Source organism: Temnothorax nylanderi, unplaced genomic scaffold (assembly GCF_030848795.1).
Source record: "Temnothorax nylanderi isolate EJ_2023f unplaced genomic scaffold, tnyl_v1.0 TNYL_tig0066_pilon, whole genome shotgun sequence".
Classification (NCBI taxonomy): Eukaryota; Metazoa; Arthropoda; class Insecta; order Hymenoptera; family Formicidae; genus Temnothorax; species Temnothorax nylanderi.
The window spans coordinates 33,722-51,126 of NW_027249128.1; the positions used below are offsets into that span (position 1 = coordinate 33,722).

At 36.8% G+C, this 17,405-nt stretch overlaps 1 protein-coding gene across 2 annotated transcripts; it reads left to right on the forward strand.

The window, feature by feature from the left end:
• Nucleotides 1-1,034: 1,034 nt before the first annotated feature.
• Nucleotides 1,035-15,813, forward strand: Usp7 (Ubiquitin-specific protease 7). 2 transcript variants are annotated; one of them, XM_071708328.1, is made up of 18 exons: nucleotides 1,035-2,639; nucleotides 4,271-4,369; nucleotides 4,646-4,921; nucleotides 5,030-5,148; nucleotides 5,659-5,793; nucleotides 5,870-6,064; nucleotides 6,179-6,350; nucleotides 6,428-6,620; nucleotides 6,777-6,930; nucleotides 7,309-7,503; nucleotides 10,061-10,282; nucleotides 10,694-10,988; nucleotides 11,129-11,348; nucleotides 11,470-11,637; nucleotides 11,741-12,245; nucleotides 12,318-12,389; nucleotides 12,457-12,553; nucleotides 12,711-15,813. In XM_071708328.1, the coding sequence occupies exons 1-18, from the start codon at nucleotides 2,111-2,113 to the stop codon at nucleotides 12,812-12,814; spliced, it is 3,750 nt and encodes a 1,249-aa protein (XP_071564429.1). In that variant the 5' UTR covers nucleotides 1,035-2,110; the 3' UTR covers nucleotides 12,815-15,813. The 2 variants fall into 2 exon arrangements, with proteins under 2 accessions (XP_071564429.1, XP_071564428.1); XM_071708327.1 differs by having other exon boundaries at nucleotides 1,036-2,639; nucleotides 12,451-12,553.
• The last annotated feature ends 1,592 nt before the right edge of the window (nucleotides 15,814-17,405 follow it).

Consider the following 17,405-nt stretch of genomic DNA (forward strand, 5'->3'; position numbering starts at 1 on the left):
GCTCAATCGAGAAGAGAGAAGGAGAAACAATAACGCGATCTCTGCGATACATGCTAACGACGCGGTCGAGATCTTGGGCCTTGGGGCTCATCTCTCATCTACGCTAATCTACGCGAGCTTTTTATCTTCTCATCTACGACTCGCGAACACCTCCCCCTCCTCTTTCCTCCTTCCGCCCCCGTGCACGAAGAGAATAAATCGGCGATTATGCATTTATGAGTAAACATTGACGTTTTTCTCCTGCCGGATGCATCTCAGCTGTGTCGAGGGAGAAAATTCTCATTGAGATCGCCCAAGAATTTCGGTTTCTTGTAGCTTTCTTATTGCCGCCATATTGAAGCGAGAAATCTCATGGAAATCTTGTTTGCGCCACACGTCGAAGTAAATCGATTGTTTCGTGCCGGCGCTCGCGACTACTCTTTCTTTTAATTAATGAAGGCGTATATACATGCAATTCGATCAACGTGTATCTTGCCTTCTCAATGAAAATGAATCTTACGATCGAGATTTATTATTTAATTGTTATCGATTCAAATTGAAACAAATTTTCGTAGATTTTCGGGGCGACCGATTAATTTGTGAAGTAATACTTGCGATATTTCATTAATATGGGTAGAATTATCAATTTCTTTTAATTGTCTGACATATGAGAAGAAAGTCTAGATTAGGGAAAAAAATTAGTCAGAGTTCGGTCGGAGTAACCCTTATAGAGTATCTAATCCTAATTCATTATAAAAATTTATTTTAAATATATAAATAAATTTTTAATATTTCACCATGTATAAAATTGATTTTATATTAAGTTTTATTTGCGTCCTAATTAATTTTTAGTTAAATTTTAATTTGTTTATAATTACTAGTTTAACCGCGAAACGGAATGGTGAGAATTTGAAAGTTATCTCGAGCGCGCGAGATTATTTTGGCCATTTTGGCTCGGTCCACCGCGTTGCATCGAGTGGACCGTCTACACGAATCTGGCTTGTTCGCGGAGAAGGTCGCTCGCGCGCGAGCGCGGACATGCGCATGCAGTACGTAGTACGTACGTGTATGCGCGTGGAGTCGCGCTGGTACGTGCGCGACCGCGTAGCCGAGCCGCCGCACTCGCCGCCATTTTGTTTATTTTCGCGTGACGGAGAGAGATCCGTGAGCGACCGATCGCGACGTACGGGATCGGCCCGCGCGCATTCGTACGTGTTGTTCGAGTAACGTCCGGCTTCACGGACGCTGGAGAGAGAAAGAGAGAGAGAGAGAGATATAGATAAAGATAGGGAGGAAGGGTAGGAGAATCCGCTGCGTGGACAACGACACAGGTGGGTTCGCTCGCAGACGCAGCCGGAAGTCGCGGTTGAGTCGATCGAGAATCAGCAGTGAACCCGATCGAGATCCGTGGCGGCGACGAGCAGCTACGTAAAGAGAGAGGAAGAGCGAGAGAGAGGGAGAAAGAGCGAAAGAGAGTGAGCGAGAGAGAGAGAGAGAGAGAGAGAGAGAGAGAGGGAGAGAAAGAACGCGAAGTGAGTAACGGGAGCAACGTTGTCAACGTCGTACGCGATCGTCGTTCTCGCGCATCGTCGTCAACGTAGTCGTCGGTGATCGCGTCGTCGACTCGTCGCTGAGCGCCGGTAAAAGCGCGCAGCGGAAACAGTTTTTCACGGATCGGCCGTGCGCGGGAGGAGGAAGGGGGGAGGCGGAGGCGGAGGTGGAGGTCGGTGCGCGAGGCGCCGCGCCGGAACGAGAGGCGAGACGACCGTCGCTGCCGCCGCCACCACTAACACCATCACCGACGTCACCAACACCACCAGCGGTGGGCATCAGCAGCACGCAGCAGCAGCAGCACACAACCACCGCGGACATCGTCACGGACGAGGTCGCCGTCGTGGTCTCTCTCGCTACCGCCAGTCCGCCAGTCCGCCACCGTCGCGAAGATAGCCGCGATCGTAGCCGTGGCTACGGGAACCTTTACGGGACACTACGGGGAGGCGCGCGTCAAGGGGAGTAATCGTGTAAACCGTGTAAGAACACGGTGTACTCGCGGAGTCGCGTATCCAGCGATTTAATAACACGAGGGTGGAATATATGCTGTGGGCGTCCCCCGTGCGAGTGGGGGCACTTGATGGCCGCAGAAATTGGGCGAACTGCGAGCAAACATCTATCGACGGAGTGCGGTAAAGCGACGTCGTTGTCGAGTCCCGGTGGCGACGTGGGCTTCGATAGTAGCCGGGTGATCGTGGAAACGGAGCAGCAGCAACAGCAGCAGCAGCAACAGCAGCAGGAGCAGTTACAGCAATCGCCGCAGCGACAACTTTCGCAACAGGATCGAAACGGTCGCAGATTGGTGCAGGTCAAGAAGTTGGGTAAAACGACGACGACACCACCTCCTAGCCGGAATCGCGTGCCGTTTGCGACCGCGCAGCCAGCAGCGGACAACGATCAGCAGCAGCAACAGCAGCAGCAGCAGGCGCTGATCAACGCGGACAACGTAACCTCGACGGCGGAGGCCGTCACCGAGGTACCCGGCGCCATCAAGACGACCATCAACATCGGCTTCGCGATGAACCACGTAAACGACCAGGAGAACCTCAAGCAGCTCAGCCTCGCGCCTGTTCAGGTTAACGAGGTCGAGGAGATGGACACGCAGGAGGGTGAGTGCGCTATCTATTGCACGATCTATCTCTGAAAATCTATCTGTGCGTCTATTTGTCTGTTTCTTTATTCGTATCCTACTTTTCTAGCTATTTAGCTATATATATAAATTTAGCTATTACACATAGCTATGTATATAACGTATATAATGTGTATATATATATATATATATATATATATATCTTTCGCATCTTGCCTCGCTGCGAACGTAAGTGCGAGTGCTTTCAAGGGGGGAGAGAGAGAGGAGTGAGAGGAGCTCTTTGTCGCGGCGCTTCTCGCCAACTTTCTTCGAATTTTCTTTCCTTTTTCCCGGCCGACGGTAACCGTATGTTCGCGGAGTCGTTTTTATTTTCGGAGAAGGACAAAACTTCTTCGCGCATCCGTAAGATTATTGTACGGTAACGATCTGGAGCAAATTCATTTCGCGCGTTACCGTTGTCCCTGCCAGTGACTTGATATCCTGCAGGCGCTCGCGATTTTATTTCCACGGATGTTGATTCGCGCGACCAGCGATTCGTCCGACTTTTGTTCCACTTGAATTTATATGCGCAAAAACGAGATTCGCGTTACCGACGTCGAATATTAGAAAGTAATTGCAAAAAATATATGTTTACGTACACAAGTCGAGAAAATTTATAAACACTTTTTTTACGATCGCAATAAAGGTCGCGCGACTTTTATAAATTATTCTTTATGGACAAACTGTCGACCGCATTAAATATGTTATTGTGCAAATCGTACTATATATTACATTATTATTTTGTTCCGCGCACTCGAAACTTGTCGAATTTCCCTCGTACGTTTATTCTATTTGAGAAGTGGCGTTCTTTTGCGTAAGAATGCGAAATGCCACAAAAGCGAATCTTGGAAACTACATGCACCGGCAAATCGAATATATCTGATTGTAGATAGATAATATAGAACGAGACATTACGTCACAGTTTCATTATCAGAAATTTTCGTGGATATATAAATGTAATCACCGTTGATAAAGATTATTGTACTACGTACAGCTGTCGAGCGAATAGTCGCTATTTGATTAGTCTTTTCCGCAGTATATGTAGTAATTGGCGATACCTTGGCGAATTTTTGCATTTTTATATAATATTTGAATTTAGAGTGAGACAAATATGTACTTAGTGCGGCTGCGAAGTGCAAATATTAACCTATAACTTCATAATCTTCATCTGGTGATCAATTCGTTTGTCTTCTCTTTGTATTCCCCCCTCCCCCTTCAATCATATTGTAATTATTATTTGCCATTGAAACATTCCACATGAGGTGTCATTCCATAAATTGTAATTTTCATGTTCTTATACAAAAGATCTTTCAGAATTGCCCTGCCGCTTTAGGTAAACTAATTGTTCCACATCAATATTAAATTATATTGCAGTTATTTGTACAAAAATGTGATACTTGTACTTTTAATGTATAACTTGATAGATATAAAAGTGGCATATTTATGTTGCAAATTATTTAATAAAACTGCATAGGCATTTATCGTTCATTGAATCCAGATTGCAAACTATAACTTCTTATTATCATTATTTTGTATGAGTCTTTTTCTATTTTTAAATGTTTGTTAGCTTTATACATTTGACTATTAAAAAATAAACATTAACTTTTGTAGAAACCCCAAATGATGGTGGGGGAGACGGAACTGACAACCGTCCTATAAATGGTGAACCAGAATTAGCATGTATAGTTCAGGATCAAGAAATGGAGGAAGGTATGATGATTCCCTGTTATATACCATGTTCTTTGTTTAAGTTGCTTTATAATTTAAAGATAATCTTACAATATAAATAATATTTTTATTTTTATAACTGATATATCTATAACTTATATTTTCTTTCTTCTTGTTATTATAGAAAAATTTAAGAAATTTGTGCTTTTCAAATAGCCTTAATTTTATTTTTGCCTATTTGAGTTATTTTTATGTATTTATTATTTTTTATCTTTATCACATCTATAAATTCTACATTCCCCCTTTCGTCTATATTAGATGAGGCCAGATCGGAGGCTACTTTTCGATATACTGTTGAGAATATATCTAAGATGAAGGACTCACAGTTGTCCCCTGCATGTTACGTTCGCAATTTACCATGGAAAATAATGGTGATGCCACGGTCAAGTCAGACACAGGAGAGACAGCCACAGCGTTCTCTTGGATTTTTCCTTCAGTGTAACGGAGAGAGTGAATCTACATCTTGGAGTTGTTACGCTGTTGCTGAGCTGCGTCTTCTTTCTTGCAAAGAAGGACAAGAACCATTTAGCAGAAGTAAATGTTATTCCGTTCTTCTTTAATTTGTTACACATTGGCCGGTCTTTAATTTTAATTTTAGAATAATACACATATATTTTTCAATAATGTATCATATTTTTATAGAAATTCAACACCTCTTCTACAGTAAAGAGAATGACTGGGGCTTTAGTCATTTTATGACATGGCAGGATGTTTTAGATCCTGATAGAGGTTTCATAAAAGATGATTCAATCACGCTTGAGGTTTGTAACATACCTTTATTAAGTAACTAACATTTTTAATAGCACTGTGATTTTTTGTAAATATTTCTCATTCTATTTAGTTCCATCAGTTTATTATTCTAGTTATTGTCAAATCAATGTAATTTCACTTTTTTGAAATTTTGTAGTTATGATTACATGTTTACGCAGTTTATATAATTTTTAAATATATTTACAAATATCTAACAAAATGTTTCTTGATTTAACAAGATGTAGGCGCTTTCTTAAACTGAATTTCGACTGAATTGACACATCGACTGCCATATATACGAACAATAATTGCCCTGAAGCATTATTTTAAGTTAAAATATTCTTATACAATTTTTTATTTATAAGAAAACGTGTTTTGCTTTGTGGGAGTTTTTCTTGAAATTGAGTGACGCGATATGAATAACTATGTAGTAGTCAGTGTGTTAAAAAGCACAGTTAATTCCATAGGATATTCATATTGCATATTTATATTAAATTCTTGTAATTTTTGTTCTAATTTAGGTTCATGTAGTAGCTGATGCACCTCATGGAGTCAGTTGGGACAGTAAAAAACACACGGGATATGTAGGCTTGAAAAATCAGGGTGCTACATGTTACATGAATTCTTTACTGCAAACTCTCTACTTTACAAATCAGGTTGGTGAAGGGAGACATTTTTGATAAATTATGTGACACTTTTTTTATTACTTTATCCTTGTTCGTTTTTGTTTAGTTACGAAAGGCAGTATATAAAATGCCAACAGAGAGTGATGATTCGAGTAAGAGTGTTGCACTAGCCTTGCAAAGGGTTTTTCATGAGTTACAGTTTTCCGACAAGCCTGTCGGTACAAAGAAATTAACTAAAAGTTTTGGTTGGGAGACACTGGATTCTTTCATGCAGCATGATGTGCAGGAATTTCTACGAGTGGTAAATATATTATGCACTTTGTTAATAAACTTGTGTATATTATGTTATACATTGTCTATTGCATTTTTAATATATATATATGCGTATATATAAACTAATTTTGTGAAAATTTAGCTATTGGATAAGCTGGAGAGCAAAATGAAGGGAACATGCGTGGAAGGTACAGTGCCAAAATTGTTTGAGGGAAAAATGGTCTCTTTTATCAAGTGTAAAAATATAGACTACAAATCCACAAGAGTTGAAACATTTTACGACATACAGTTAAATATAAAAGGCAAGAAGAACAGTAAGTATCAAGATTGACATCGTCATGTTTTTATGACATTTGAGTAGGAGGGAACTAATAGATTTTTTGTATTTCAGTTTACGAGTCTTTTAGCGATTATGTGAGTACGGAAAGTCTCGATGGCGATAATAAATACGATGCGGGAGAGCATGGATTACAAGAAGCGGAAAAAGGCGTCATCTTTTCGTCCTTTCCACCCGTTTTACATCTACATCTAATGCGTTTTCAGTATGACCCAGTTACAGACTGTTCAGTCAAATTTAATGACAGGTAAAGAACTGAAATCTATTAATTCGCTTACTTCACAATAATTATAATATAATTGTTTTATTTACGGCAAGAAATTACAAATTTCTATAAAGATAAAAGTATAAATATTATTTTATTTTTTAACATATAAGTAATTGTGCAAATTTATTTTTAAAGGTTCGAGTTTTATGAAAAAATTAGTCTCGGCAAATACTTGCAAAACAAAGAAGCAACAAGTGCGGATTACACATTACATGCTGTTCTGGTTCATAGTGGCGATAACCATGGAGGACATTATGTTGTATTTATTAATCCCGCTGGTGATGGCAAGGTAAGTAAAAGATTTGATGTTAATATTTAATGTTAATATCGTATGAATTAAGTATATATTAATTCATAAATCTTTTACATTCTCGATATATGTGATCTCTTTACTATGGATATAATAATTATCGCAAATCTGTCTTTACATTGTAAGCGAACTAAATTGATTTGTCCTCAGTATATTTTTTGCATTTATTTTTATATGTATTCATACTTGAAATAAAGTTCAGAAAGACTGAGTTCAAAAAGGAATATAATTTAAATTATGCAGAATAATCATATAGTATTTTCTTTGTACATTCAATAAAAATTATATAATTTAAATTTAAATTATATTATTATGTTGCAACATCTTCCTGAAACGTTTTGATCTGTTCTGTGGCAGTGGTGTAAGTTCGACGACGATGTTGTCTCACGATGTACAAAGCAGGAAGCTATCGAACACAACTACGGTGGTCAAGACGAGGACATGTCTATGGCTGTGAAACATTGTACTAACGCTTATATGTTGGTTTACATAAGAAATTCAGAGCTGGAAAACGTCTTGCAAGAGGTCAAGGAAGAGGATATACCTCAAGAGGTCAGAAACGTCCTTCAAAGAGAGCTTTCCCAGGAGTTGAGCGACCTTGAACGTGACAAAGACGCGACTGACTCAATTAAAGACTCTCATACAGAGACGGCGACTCTTCGTCCGTGCACTCAAAATCCTCGAAATCCAAATCTCTATATTCATGATTTTTAACCGATAAACGCTGACGGAGAAATAGGTGTAAGGAATTGTAAATTGCTTACGTTGCTTCTCGATCAAACTCTTCCCGAAGTTTCGATGTTATATTGAGCTATTACGAGCTTGTTCATAGCATAGAATTGTCAGGTTCGCACATCACACATTGTAATTATATATACATAATGAGAAAAAAGTCGAGGCGATTTTCGGTCCTCGTTGCGATATTTTGGCTACCACAACATTGATAGTTTAATTTTTGAGATTGTATATGTGTGTACAAATTAGAAAGTTTATTTAATGAAAATATTCGTTTTCGAGCAGTTGTTACTAACTTTGTTTTGAATTTCCTTAACAGAGATTTTACATTGATATCAGCTTTAAGCTGCTATACCGGTAAATGTTAACATTATATAAATCATATACATTTCTAAGTACAATGTTGGATTCAGAATAGTGTAATACTTGTGTAATACTTTGGTACGAAGTATTCAGACGCGCATTATCAGATTTTATTTTTTGGTGTATTTGAATATGCTTCGAAGTAAAGGTGAATCGCTTAACATCGGGAAAGATACAAAAGATGATACATCTGATCACACATGTATATTTGTATGTACATGGATGGAACTATATAATTCATGTTATATAGAGATTTGTTTTATATATTGACAAGGACATTTTTTTGACAGAGGATTTTTTCGGTACGGACGCTCGAGGCATATATGAGAATCATGTGATTTTTTTATTTATTGTCTTATTCATAATTTTATATCAATAACGCAAGGAATTAAAGAGAAAGATCCATGATTAATGTGCGTGTTGCATTTTTGTCACTTTTATCGGAAATACTTTATCTAAGATTGGATAAACTTCAAGTCTGATCGTCAGACTAATATCGTGATGAGCCTTAGGATTATTTTGGGAATGTTTATTGTAACAAACATTGTATAATACTATATAACAAATTTAATCATTGTATTGTAGTATATCGAAATCGTGAATGAAAAATGAACAAACATATCTCAAGAAAAGATTGGATATGTGTGAATAATTGTGTAAGAGAATTAGGGAAAAACAAAAAACAACAGTTATTAGTGAGAATATACTAAGTATCGATTCGAGCTAACAAGGTTCTGTTAGCTCTTGCAATACATACGAGAAAGAGAAGAGATAATCGATAAGTAGTACTTGTGTCAGAAACATCAGCTTCCTTGAAATGTCTTCTTTAGCGTGTTTGCTATTTAACTGGATTGTTTAGTGAGTGAGACATAATGTGATTTATATTACTCACCCTCGCAGTTTTCATCAACTAATATTTAAAGTCGATACAATAATGAGTAAAGTAAGAACTTCGTGTTTCAACAGAGAATGCAATCACTTAAGCAAGTCGTTGATTCATAAAATTCTCTTCATGTTAATAGTAATTATGATCATTGACAGATACTATCTATTTATTTGTTGTTACATATAAATAATTAGGGAGAGAGAGAGAGGGAGAGAGAGAGAGAGAGAAAAAGAGATGAAAGAACGCTAAAATATCATCGATAGAGTAAATACTTTATAATAGCTTTAATCGTGAGAAATACCTTTAAATGCTATATCACTATTTTATATATAAAAATAAAGAAAAAAAGGATAACGAATAAATTGTTGAATACTAGAAAAATTCACAGGCGGAAATCGCGTTAATTTTATTTATTTTTACCGCTATTCTTATCTATCTTATACGATTCAAATAATAGACATAAATCCAAGTTACAAAGCATCTCCACACTACTATAGTTACACATTACATTGTTATAATTATTTGGCATGGGTGGTGGTTACATAGCATTTTAATAGATATATATTTTATATATGCATGTACACCAATGGTTAAGGCACTTTGTTGTTTCGCTAAGATTTATTAATTATTTCTATACTCGGACGATTACCTTTTTGGGTATTCTTGAAATGGTAACACACATTATATAATTAAAGTAAGATTATTACAGAATTTACATATCGTCGTGTTTGTACACTATACATATTTGTGTTATCAATTTATTACCTTTAATTACTAATACTTATATATTTACTGTGTGCTTGTATTTATTAGCCAGGAAGAGATAACTGGGAACCATCACTCACCGCCAAATAATTTTCATTGTGTAATTGTTTGACTTGGTAGTCGATATAGCGGCAGATGAACAAAATTAAAATTACAAAAATGGAAAATGTACCGTCATTCTTTTGATGTTTCGAATACGATCTGTTCTCGAATCTCAAAAGCATGATAATGAGAGAAATGATCTTTTTCTAAAAGGAAAAAGAGAGTTCAAAATCATATAAATTGAAAAGAGTCGAGGAAAAATGATTAATGAGAACGAAATGAGTACACACGTGGATAATTTTAATTTTGTTGGTCTAGCTGGTGGAGAGGCTGCAAGAGGAGAAGAGGCTGGAACAAATAAGAAGAAAGGAGAGAACGGAAGCATACTTGTACATGACCGTCAATGTCCTTCTCGAGGATAGCTTTGACGGTCACCAAGGAAATGATCTCTACGATCCAGAGCACGCTTTATATCGTGTATTTCGCGTACGTAAGCAGGCCACTGTGCACGAGTTTCTCGAGCTGCTGAGTGATAGTCTGGTAAGTGAGTTTGACAAATTGCGCGTTCGGTATTTCTTCCGAAACGTCGTTATATTACTTAAATTATGATTTTGTGCTTATACATGTACATCAGAATTTATTTACAAAGTAAATTGATACTGATGTAATATCTAATACCATTATATCGTTTTTTTTCCTGCTATTATGGGCTATACAGTGTTTTATTAGACTATATTTCCATCACGGTAGGTAATAAAACTTGAAAAGTTAGTATTTCCTGTTTGATGTGTGAAAACGGGAAATAATAGAGAAAACATTTTATTTCTTTGCGAAATAATATGGCAAATGATATTGAAAAATTAATTTTGAAAACAGCTCATATTTCCAATGTTTTAGAAAAATGGTACGGAGATAATTAAAGTGTTTAATATTATCAAATTTATTCTACAGAAATATCCTATAGAACAGATTCGCATTTGGCCCTTCAGTACACGTTCAAATCAAACATGTAGACCTACGTTAATCGAGCCGGATGCTGATCTTCAAAAGCCCATCATCGACTGCGCGGAAAATCACAATCCGTGGAACGTATTTGTTGAACTTGTACCTCCAGACTCTGACATGACAGCGTTACCGCCTTTCGACAAGGACACTGATGTTTTACTTTTTTTTAAACTCTACGATCCCAAAAACAAGAAGATTCATTACTGCGGTCATCACTATATGCCTGTTGTAGCTAAAGTCCGTAAGTTGAAATTTTAATATATATATATATATGTATGTATTTAAATATTGATATACTAGAGAGAAGATATTATATATATATATTATATTTTGAGTGTAATTTAAAAAATGTAATACATATAAATATAATGAATTTTACAGAGGAGCTTATACCAATTTTAAATGAACGTGCCGGATTTCCACCAGACACAGAACTCGCTTTATATGAGGAAATTAAACCAAATTTAGTCGAGAAAATAGACAACCTATCGGAGCCTTTGGAAAAAGTTCTGGAGGAATTAATGGACGGTGACATCATCGTATTTCAAAAGGAAGGAGACAATGAAATGTACGAACTTCCAACGTGTCGAGAATATTTTAAGTAAGTAACAAGTGAACGCTCTAACACTTTCATCTTTTTGCCAATGTATCTTGAGAATCCTATCTTTGAATATCTATAATATTGCAATACGCTTGCTAATCTAACGCGATTTGCATTTCAGAGATCTATTCTATAGGGTAGAAGTAACGTTTTGTGATAAACTGATTCCGAACGACCCAGGTTTTACAATGGAACTTTCGTTAAGAATGACATATGATCAAATGGCAAAGGCTGTAGCGCAACGAGTCGGCACAGATCCGTATCTTTTACAATTCTTTAAGTGTCAAAAGTAAGAATTGATATTCCTGCTTCTTTGTACCAATAATGTTACATTAAAAGTTATTTTAAAGTGCTTTGGGAGAAAGGGTTATATTCCGAGATTCTTTTTGCAGTTACAAAGATTCTCCCGGCCATCCTTTAAAGTGTACATTCGACGGCACGCTCAAAGAATTGGTTGCGTACTGCAAAACGAAAGTAAAGAAATTATTTTATCAGCAGCTCAGTATTAGGGTGAACGAGCTAGAAAACAAGAAACAGTTCAAGTGCATATGGGTAGGGCCGTCGCTTAAGGAGGAGAAGGAGATGATTCTTTACCCAAATAAAAACGGCACTGTTGCTAATTTACTCGAGGAGGCTAAGAAGCAGGTAGAATTATCGGAAAACGGATCGGGGAAACTGAGGATATTAGAAATGACTTGCAACAAGCTGTCACCCGGCCCCGTGGACGATACACCATTAGATCACTTAAACACATCAGGCACCAAGTTGTATAGGATAGAAGAAATACCGGTTGACGAAGTGAATCTAGCAGAGGGCGAAATGCTAGTTCCTGTTGCGCATTTTCACAAAGAGGTTTTCTCAACGTTCGGTATACCCTTCTTCTTCAAGATCAAGCACGTGAGTGATGTTTCGAATTTAAATCCACGCGTAATGTAACACACGAGATATCAATAATCGTCGTGTTTGTAGGGCGAACCTTTTCCCAAAATGAAGGACAGGTTGTTAAAGAAATTAGGGGTCCAGGAGAAAGAATTCGAAAAGGTAGGCATCCTTAGTTAATCTTTTTTGATCTTTTATGAGAATTCATAAAAAAACTTTGAAGTTTAAGTTCGCGGTGGTGACAATGGGGAAGCCACAGTTCATTATCGACTCGCCGGAATCTTGTATCAAAATTGAGGATTTCCTTCCCAGATATACCAGTCAGAGTAAGTAGAAAAAAAAACACCCATTTATCTTTCCTTTTCGAATGTATAACGTAAAGCGAGCGTAGAATCGCATGACTACTATATTTGATATATAGTGTACTGCCGACCCAATGCTAGTGAAGAATAAATTTTCTAGTTTATCCACTTTTAAACGCAGGCACATCACCACACAGGCCTTGGCTTGGCCTGGAACACGTCAACAAAGCGCCAAAACGCTCTCGTATCAACTACCTCGAAAAGGCCATTAAGATTTACAATTAAATTTCCACCACACGAAGAAGAAATTAAATTAGGCAGCCACTCATAATAATTTATACGATTCTGTATAGTAAGAGAGCGTCGTCTGATATATTGAAGGTTGGAAAAATGCGTTCAATGTATTCGTTTCTTCAGCCAGATTACATACGCGATTTTAATACTGCAAGAGCGACATCGGAAGGTAAATCCATGCTTGGTATACGATGGAGTAAAAAAAACTATCGTGAAATGTGCAGTGCTATTTTATGCATCATGAAGAGCGATGATATAGTTCCTCAATTCGAATTTGTAAAGATTTTACGTAATGGCCCGATAGCTTATTTTGGCGTCACTCAGTATGGATTTTCGCCTAGACTTCGAAAACGATTTGATTATGAAATGCACGTATATTGTATCTAATATTATTGTCTGATAATTATCTCTAATAAACTATTTCTTTCTTTTTTTTAATTTTATTAGGAAACTGAGACTTAAAAAATTCCGGTTCTCTTACCCTATCATATAGAAGTTGTATGTAATCGTTATGCCCTAAGAGGTGCCGTATTATATTCTACATGATGTTATATTTAACGCTCATCGGCATCGAGAAAGAAATCGTTCGCCTTTTATGCCGTATCTGCAAGATGTTTGAAATGTAGATTTTTACCATTAAAAACAGGAACAGGGCAGAATTTTTAATTTGCATTAAAGATTTTAAAGGTTTCATTCAAATTTTAATATTTAACGAGTTTATTTAATTTAATTCGAAATGCACATCAAGGTTCTTTCAAATTTTCTTGTGTTTATAAACAAAGCATATAGAATTATGCTGCTATTTTATTTTACGTCACGTCATAAGAAAAATGGAGAAGAAAGTGCATAAATACAATTTCTCTAAATTGCCTTTCAAACATCCTGGAATAATTTTCTTTGCGTTTGAGTGTAATTTTTGTGTTATTTTCTATTATATGTTTTATGTTAAAACTGTGAAATTTTACAAGTATAAAAGTATGAAATAAGAGATCGGCGAAACGAGTGACTTAATTTAGACGAAAAAAAATTCTCGACGAGATGCAAACACTTGTAATAAGATATTCGCGGCTTTTTTCTTTTTTTTTTTAAATTTTAGAGCAGAATGAGCAAAACTGCCGGCCCACTTTTAAGGAATTATGTAGGAGTAACGATTCAATTAAGAAATTATAGCATTCTATTTGATCATAAATTAACGATTTATTTCTCTATTTTATATTTCTAATTTATAACACGGCAAAAGTAGGTGAGTCACTCTCAGCAAGGTAACCTGCGTCTTGTGCAAGATCTGTCGTTTGCGGATCCTTATTTATCGTTTTCTATACTTTACTGTGATCAACTCAACTTAGCCAACAGCATGTATTTAAACACCACGCCGGCTCTCGAACATTTGAAATAGCATAATTGTAAATGTCAAGGAGGATGCTGAGCTTTCTACGTGGATTATTTAATAAATTTCTTTTTAAGTTGAGGAACTGTTTACTGTGGCCGTCTTAAGGTTTTAATGAGATCCGTCAAGTTCGTAAGCTTAGACGTTAATTGAACTATTTTGAATATTTAAAATTATCGAATTACAGACTACGCGAGAACATCGCAAGAGAATCGTTTCGAGGGCATACGAGAGCAAAGTTTGCAGTACGGTAGTATACCGAATAGTATACCGATACATATATATAAACGTGAATTATATGCTAAGGTTTCGACGGATTTGCGCGGCAATTCATCGAAAGCGATGACGAAAGCTTTGCGCTATCTGATCGATTAATAATTCAACCGAGAGAAACCTACACAATACGTAATGATTCTTGAAGAAGACTGGGTGCATAAGTTAAGCGAGAGCGTGGCACACGCGCAAAGTATTTTGTAAAAACAAAACTAAATGTGGCTGTACAGGCTGTTCGATCGTTCGGTGGCGTATAATCGTAATCTCAATATCGTATATCTAAAGCTATTCCAAATTACGTATATCTACGTTTATTATTTACTGCAATCTATTCGGAATAATTTATCGGCATGCTTGTTAAATGAGTTATCAAGGTAAATGCGAGAGAGGGAGAGAGAGAGAGAGAGAAAGAGCGAAAGTGTGTGCGTGCGTATCGTAATGCGTGTCTGTCATAATAAATTTCAAATCGAGCTATAAAGAGCATCATCGAAGATCTAATCACAGAAGAGATATCTCCCACGAACACAGCTGAAATAGTATCTTTGTATGCCTAAAAGTTGGTGTTCGCAGTATCGTTACATCATAACCGCGTATGTTCCTGACTGCATTTCTTTTCTTTACCGCTATCCTTTTTAGGTGAACAAGGGGAAAAGGGATTGATCACTTTACAAAAGGTCTGTGCCGAATAACAAGTGGAAAATATGCTAACGATAGATCTCTTGTGGTAGAAGCGGCGGTAATGATGTTTTATTCGCAAGAGAAAGAGCGGAAGAAAAGAAAGCGAGACAGAATTGCAAGCATTAACGTAGCGGACGATCATGATAGATATCAATATGAGAATCACACATTTTATTGTTTATATTATTTATATAAATATACATATACATATATGTATATTTCGTTGTTAGGTTCCTCGGGGATAATTGCTAACGGCAATCCTGAAGTCGAAGCTGGCACACGAAACGACAAAAAAGTATACCTTTTTTGCAAGGGAAACCAAGAGAAAAGAAATCGTGTTAGATCTATCTGAAATAAAAAGCCGCATTTAAGTTAATTAATTGTACTGTCCACGGTATCGGCGACGCGCGATTGTAACGAGCGGCACGCGAGGGAGAAAACAAGCCGGGACAATCCGGCGTACGACCGCTATATAATAATAGGTTGTACACCAAATATCTTTTGCGTTTTTGTAGAGCTGATCTTATAAAGCAAACTGCTCAACACTGCGATTGTAAATCTGAATACTTGATAGTTCATTTCTAGGGAGGCGAAACAATTAAGTGCGATGCAGGTATGCGTAAGGAATAATAATAAAAGCAATACAACTGCAGGCGTCGTTATTTTTCAACATCACGTCGTCGTTTCTCAGCGAGAAGAGATGTCTTTTAAAACTTCTTTTGTATCATTATCTATTAGGTGTCGACGGTACGCTCAACGAAAACACGAGGTAATATAGTTCAAACGTGGTCATGTGGCGATAAGAAGAGGCATCTCACGGCATCAGCGGGTTAAGAAGAGAGATATTACGATTAAAAAGCTTCGACTGCATTCTTGTAACCTCGTGCTTTGCGGGCGTAGGCTAAACACGTTTGAGTAGATCTCGTTTTTACATTGAGTCAACAGAAATTTATATTTGCTTTGAAAAAGCACAGTGTATGCAAGCGTATCGTTAGTTGACTTTCTCCAACGTTACATTGGAATTTTCTTACGGTCGATCAACTTCCTTTCGCCTAAGTATCACGTTTTGCCACTGGTTCATGATATCATGATACAAATAACAGATTAAGAAACTGTCGAACTGAACACTAAAATTAATTGCGTGACAACGCGTGGGTCAGTGATAATAAGAGAAGTCGATGTTACGTACTCGTCGCCCGCTTTTTTGAAGATTCTTTGTGGCTTTTTCCTTTTAAATTGTACAACCGATATGTGATACATCACCCTCGATATTTAAATGTAATACGAAGTGCGCCTTTTTCAGATATAGGCTACCTAGAAAAACGTATTAAGTTATAACTATTATTATATTGAACGCCAGAGAAAGTCACAAAAAAAAAAACGTAAAAATTGACATCAAATTCTTTATATATTCATATAGGACTCTGTGAACAATTAACAGTAACCACAAGTAAATTTTATAGATAATTGACTGTTATAAACAAAGTCATTCTAACAAACTCAAAATCAACCTAAGTAATCTTATATTGATTCATGTTGAGCATAAGATTGAATATAGAAATGAGGAATTTGTTGAATCTTAATTTTGACTAACGTTTATATAAAAGTTCTACATAAGTTCTCGCATGAAGAATTATGCGAAACTTTCCTGCATTAGAGAGTCATCCTTCGCCGAAAGCGATCTGGACTAAAAAGTATTACTAGTAAGATTACTGGTACTTTCACTTCGGCGGAGAGCATAATTTTGCTACATCGTATTTCAGTCTTTCTCGGCTACGCATCAAGTGCCGCAGTTCGTACACACCGTCGATCCACATGTTATAGTGTTATACTGAACCGCGTCGGCGACTATTCCGAACTCCGAGAGAATAATAGCTCGTCCTATTGTGTGTCCTGGTCGCCCTCGTGTCCGTCGTATCGCCTTATCAGAGCGTCGCGTTATCAGAACGATGTAATTTTCAACTCTCTTCGTTCACGAGTATCTTTTGGACGAAACTATATCGTCAGACACAATAATTGTGTATCTCATATCCTTCGTTATATCCTGTTTTTTTTTTTTTTCAAAATCCATTCTTTTTCTCTTTCTGCCTCTTTCTCTCTTTATATAGACATGTTTCGTTATTGTCTCTATTCTTTTTTCTTTATTTTAATCTGTCCATTCTTTTTTCTTTCTTTCTACCTCTTTCCGTCTTTAGTTAGATGTATTCTGTTATTGTTTCTATTATCTTTTTTTTATTTTCGTCT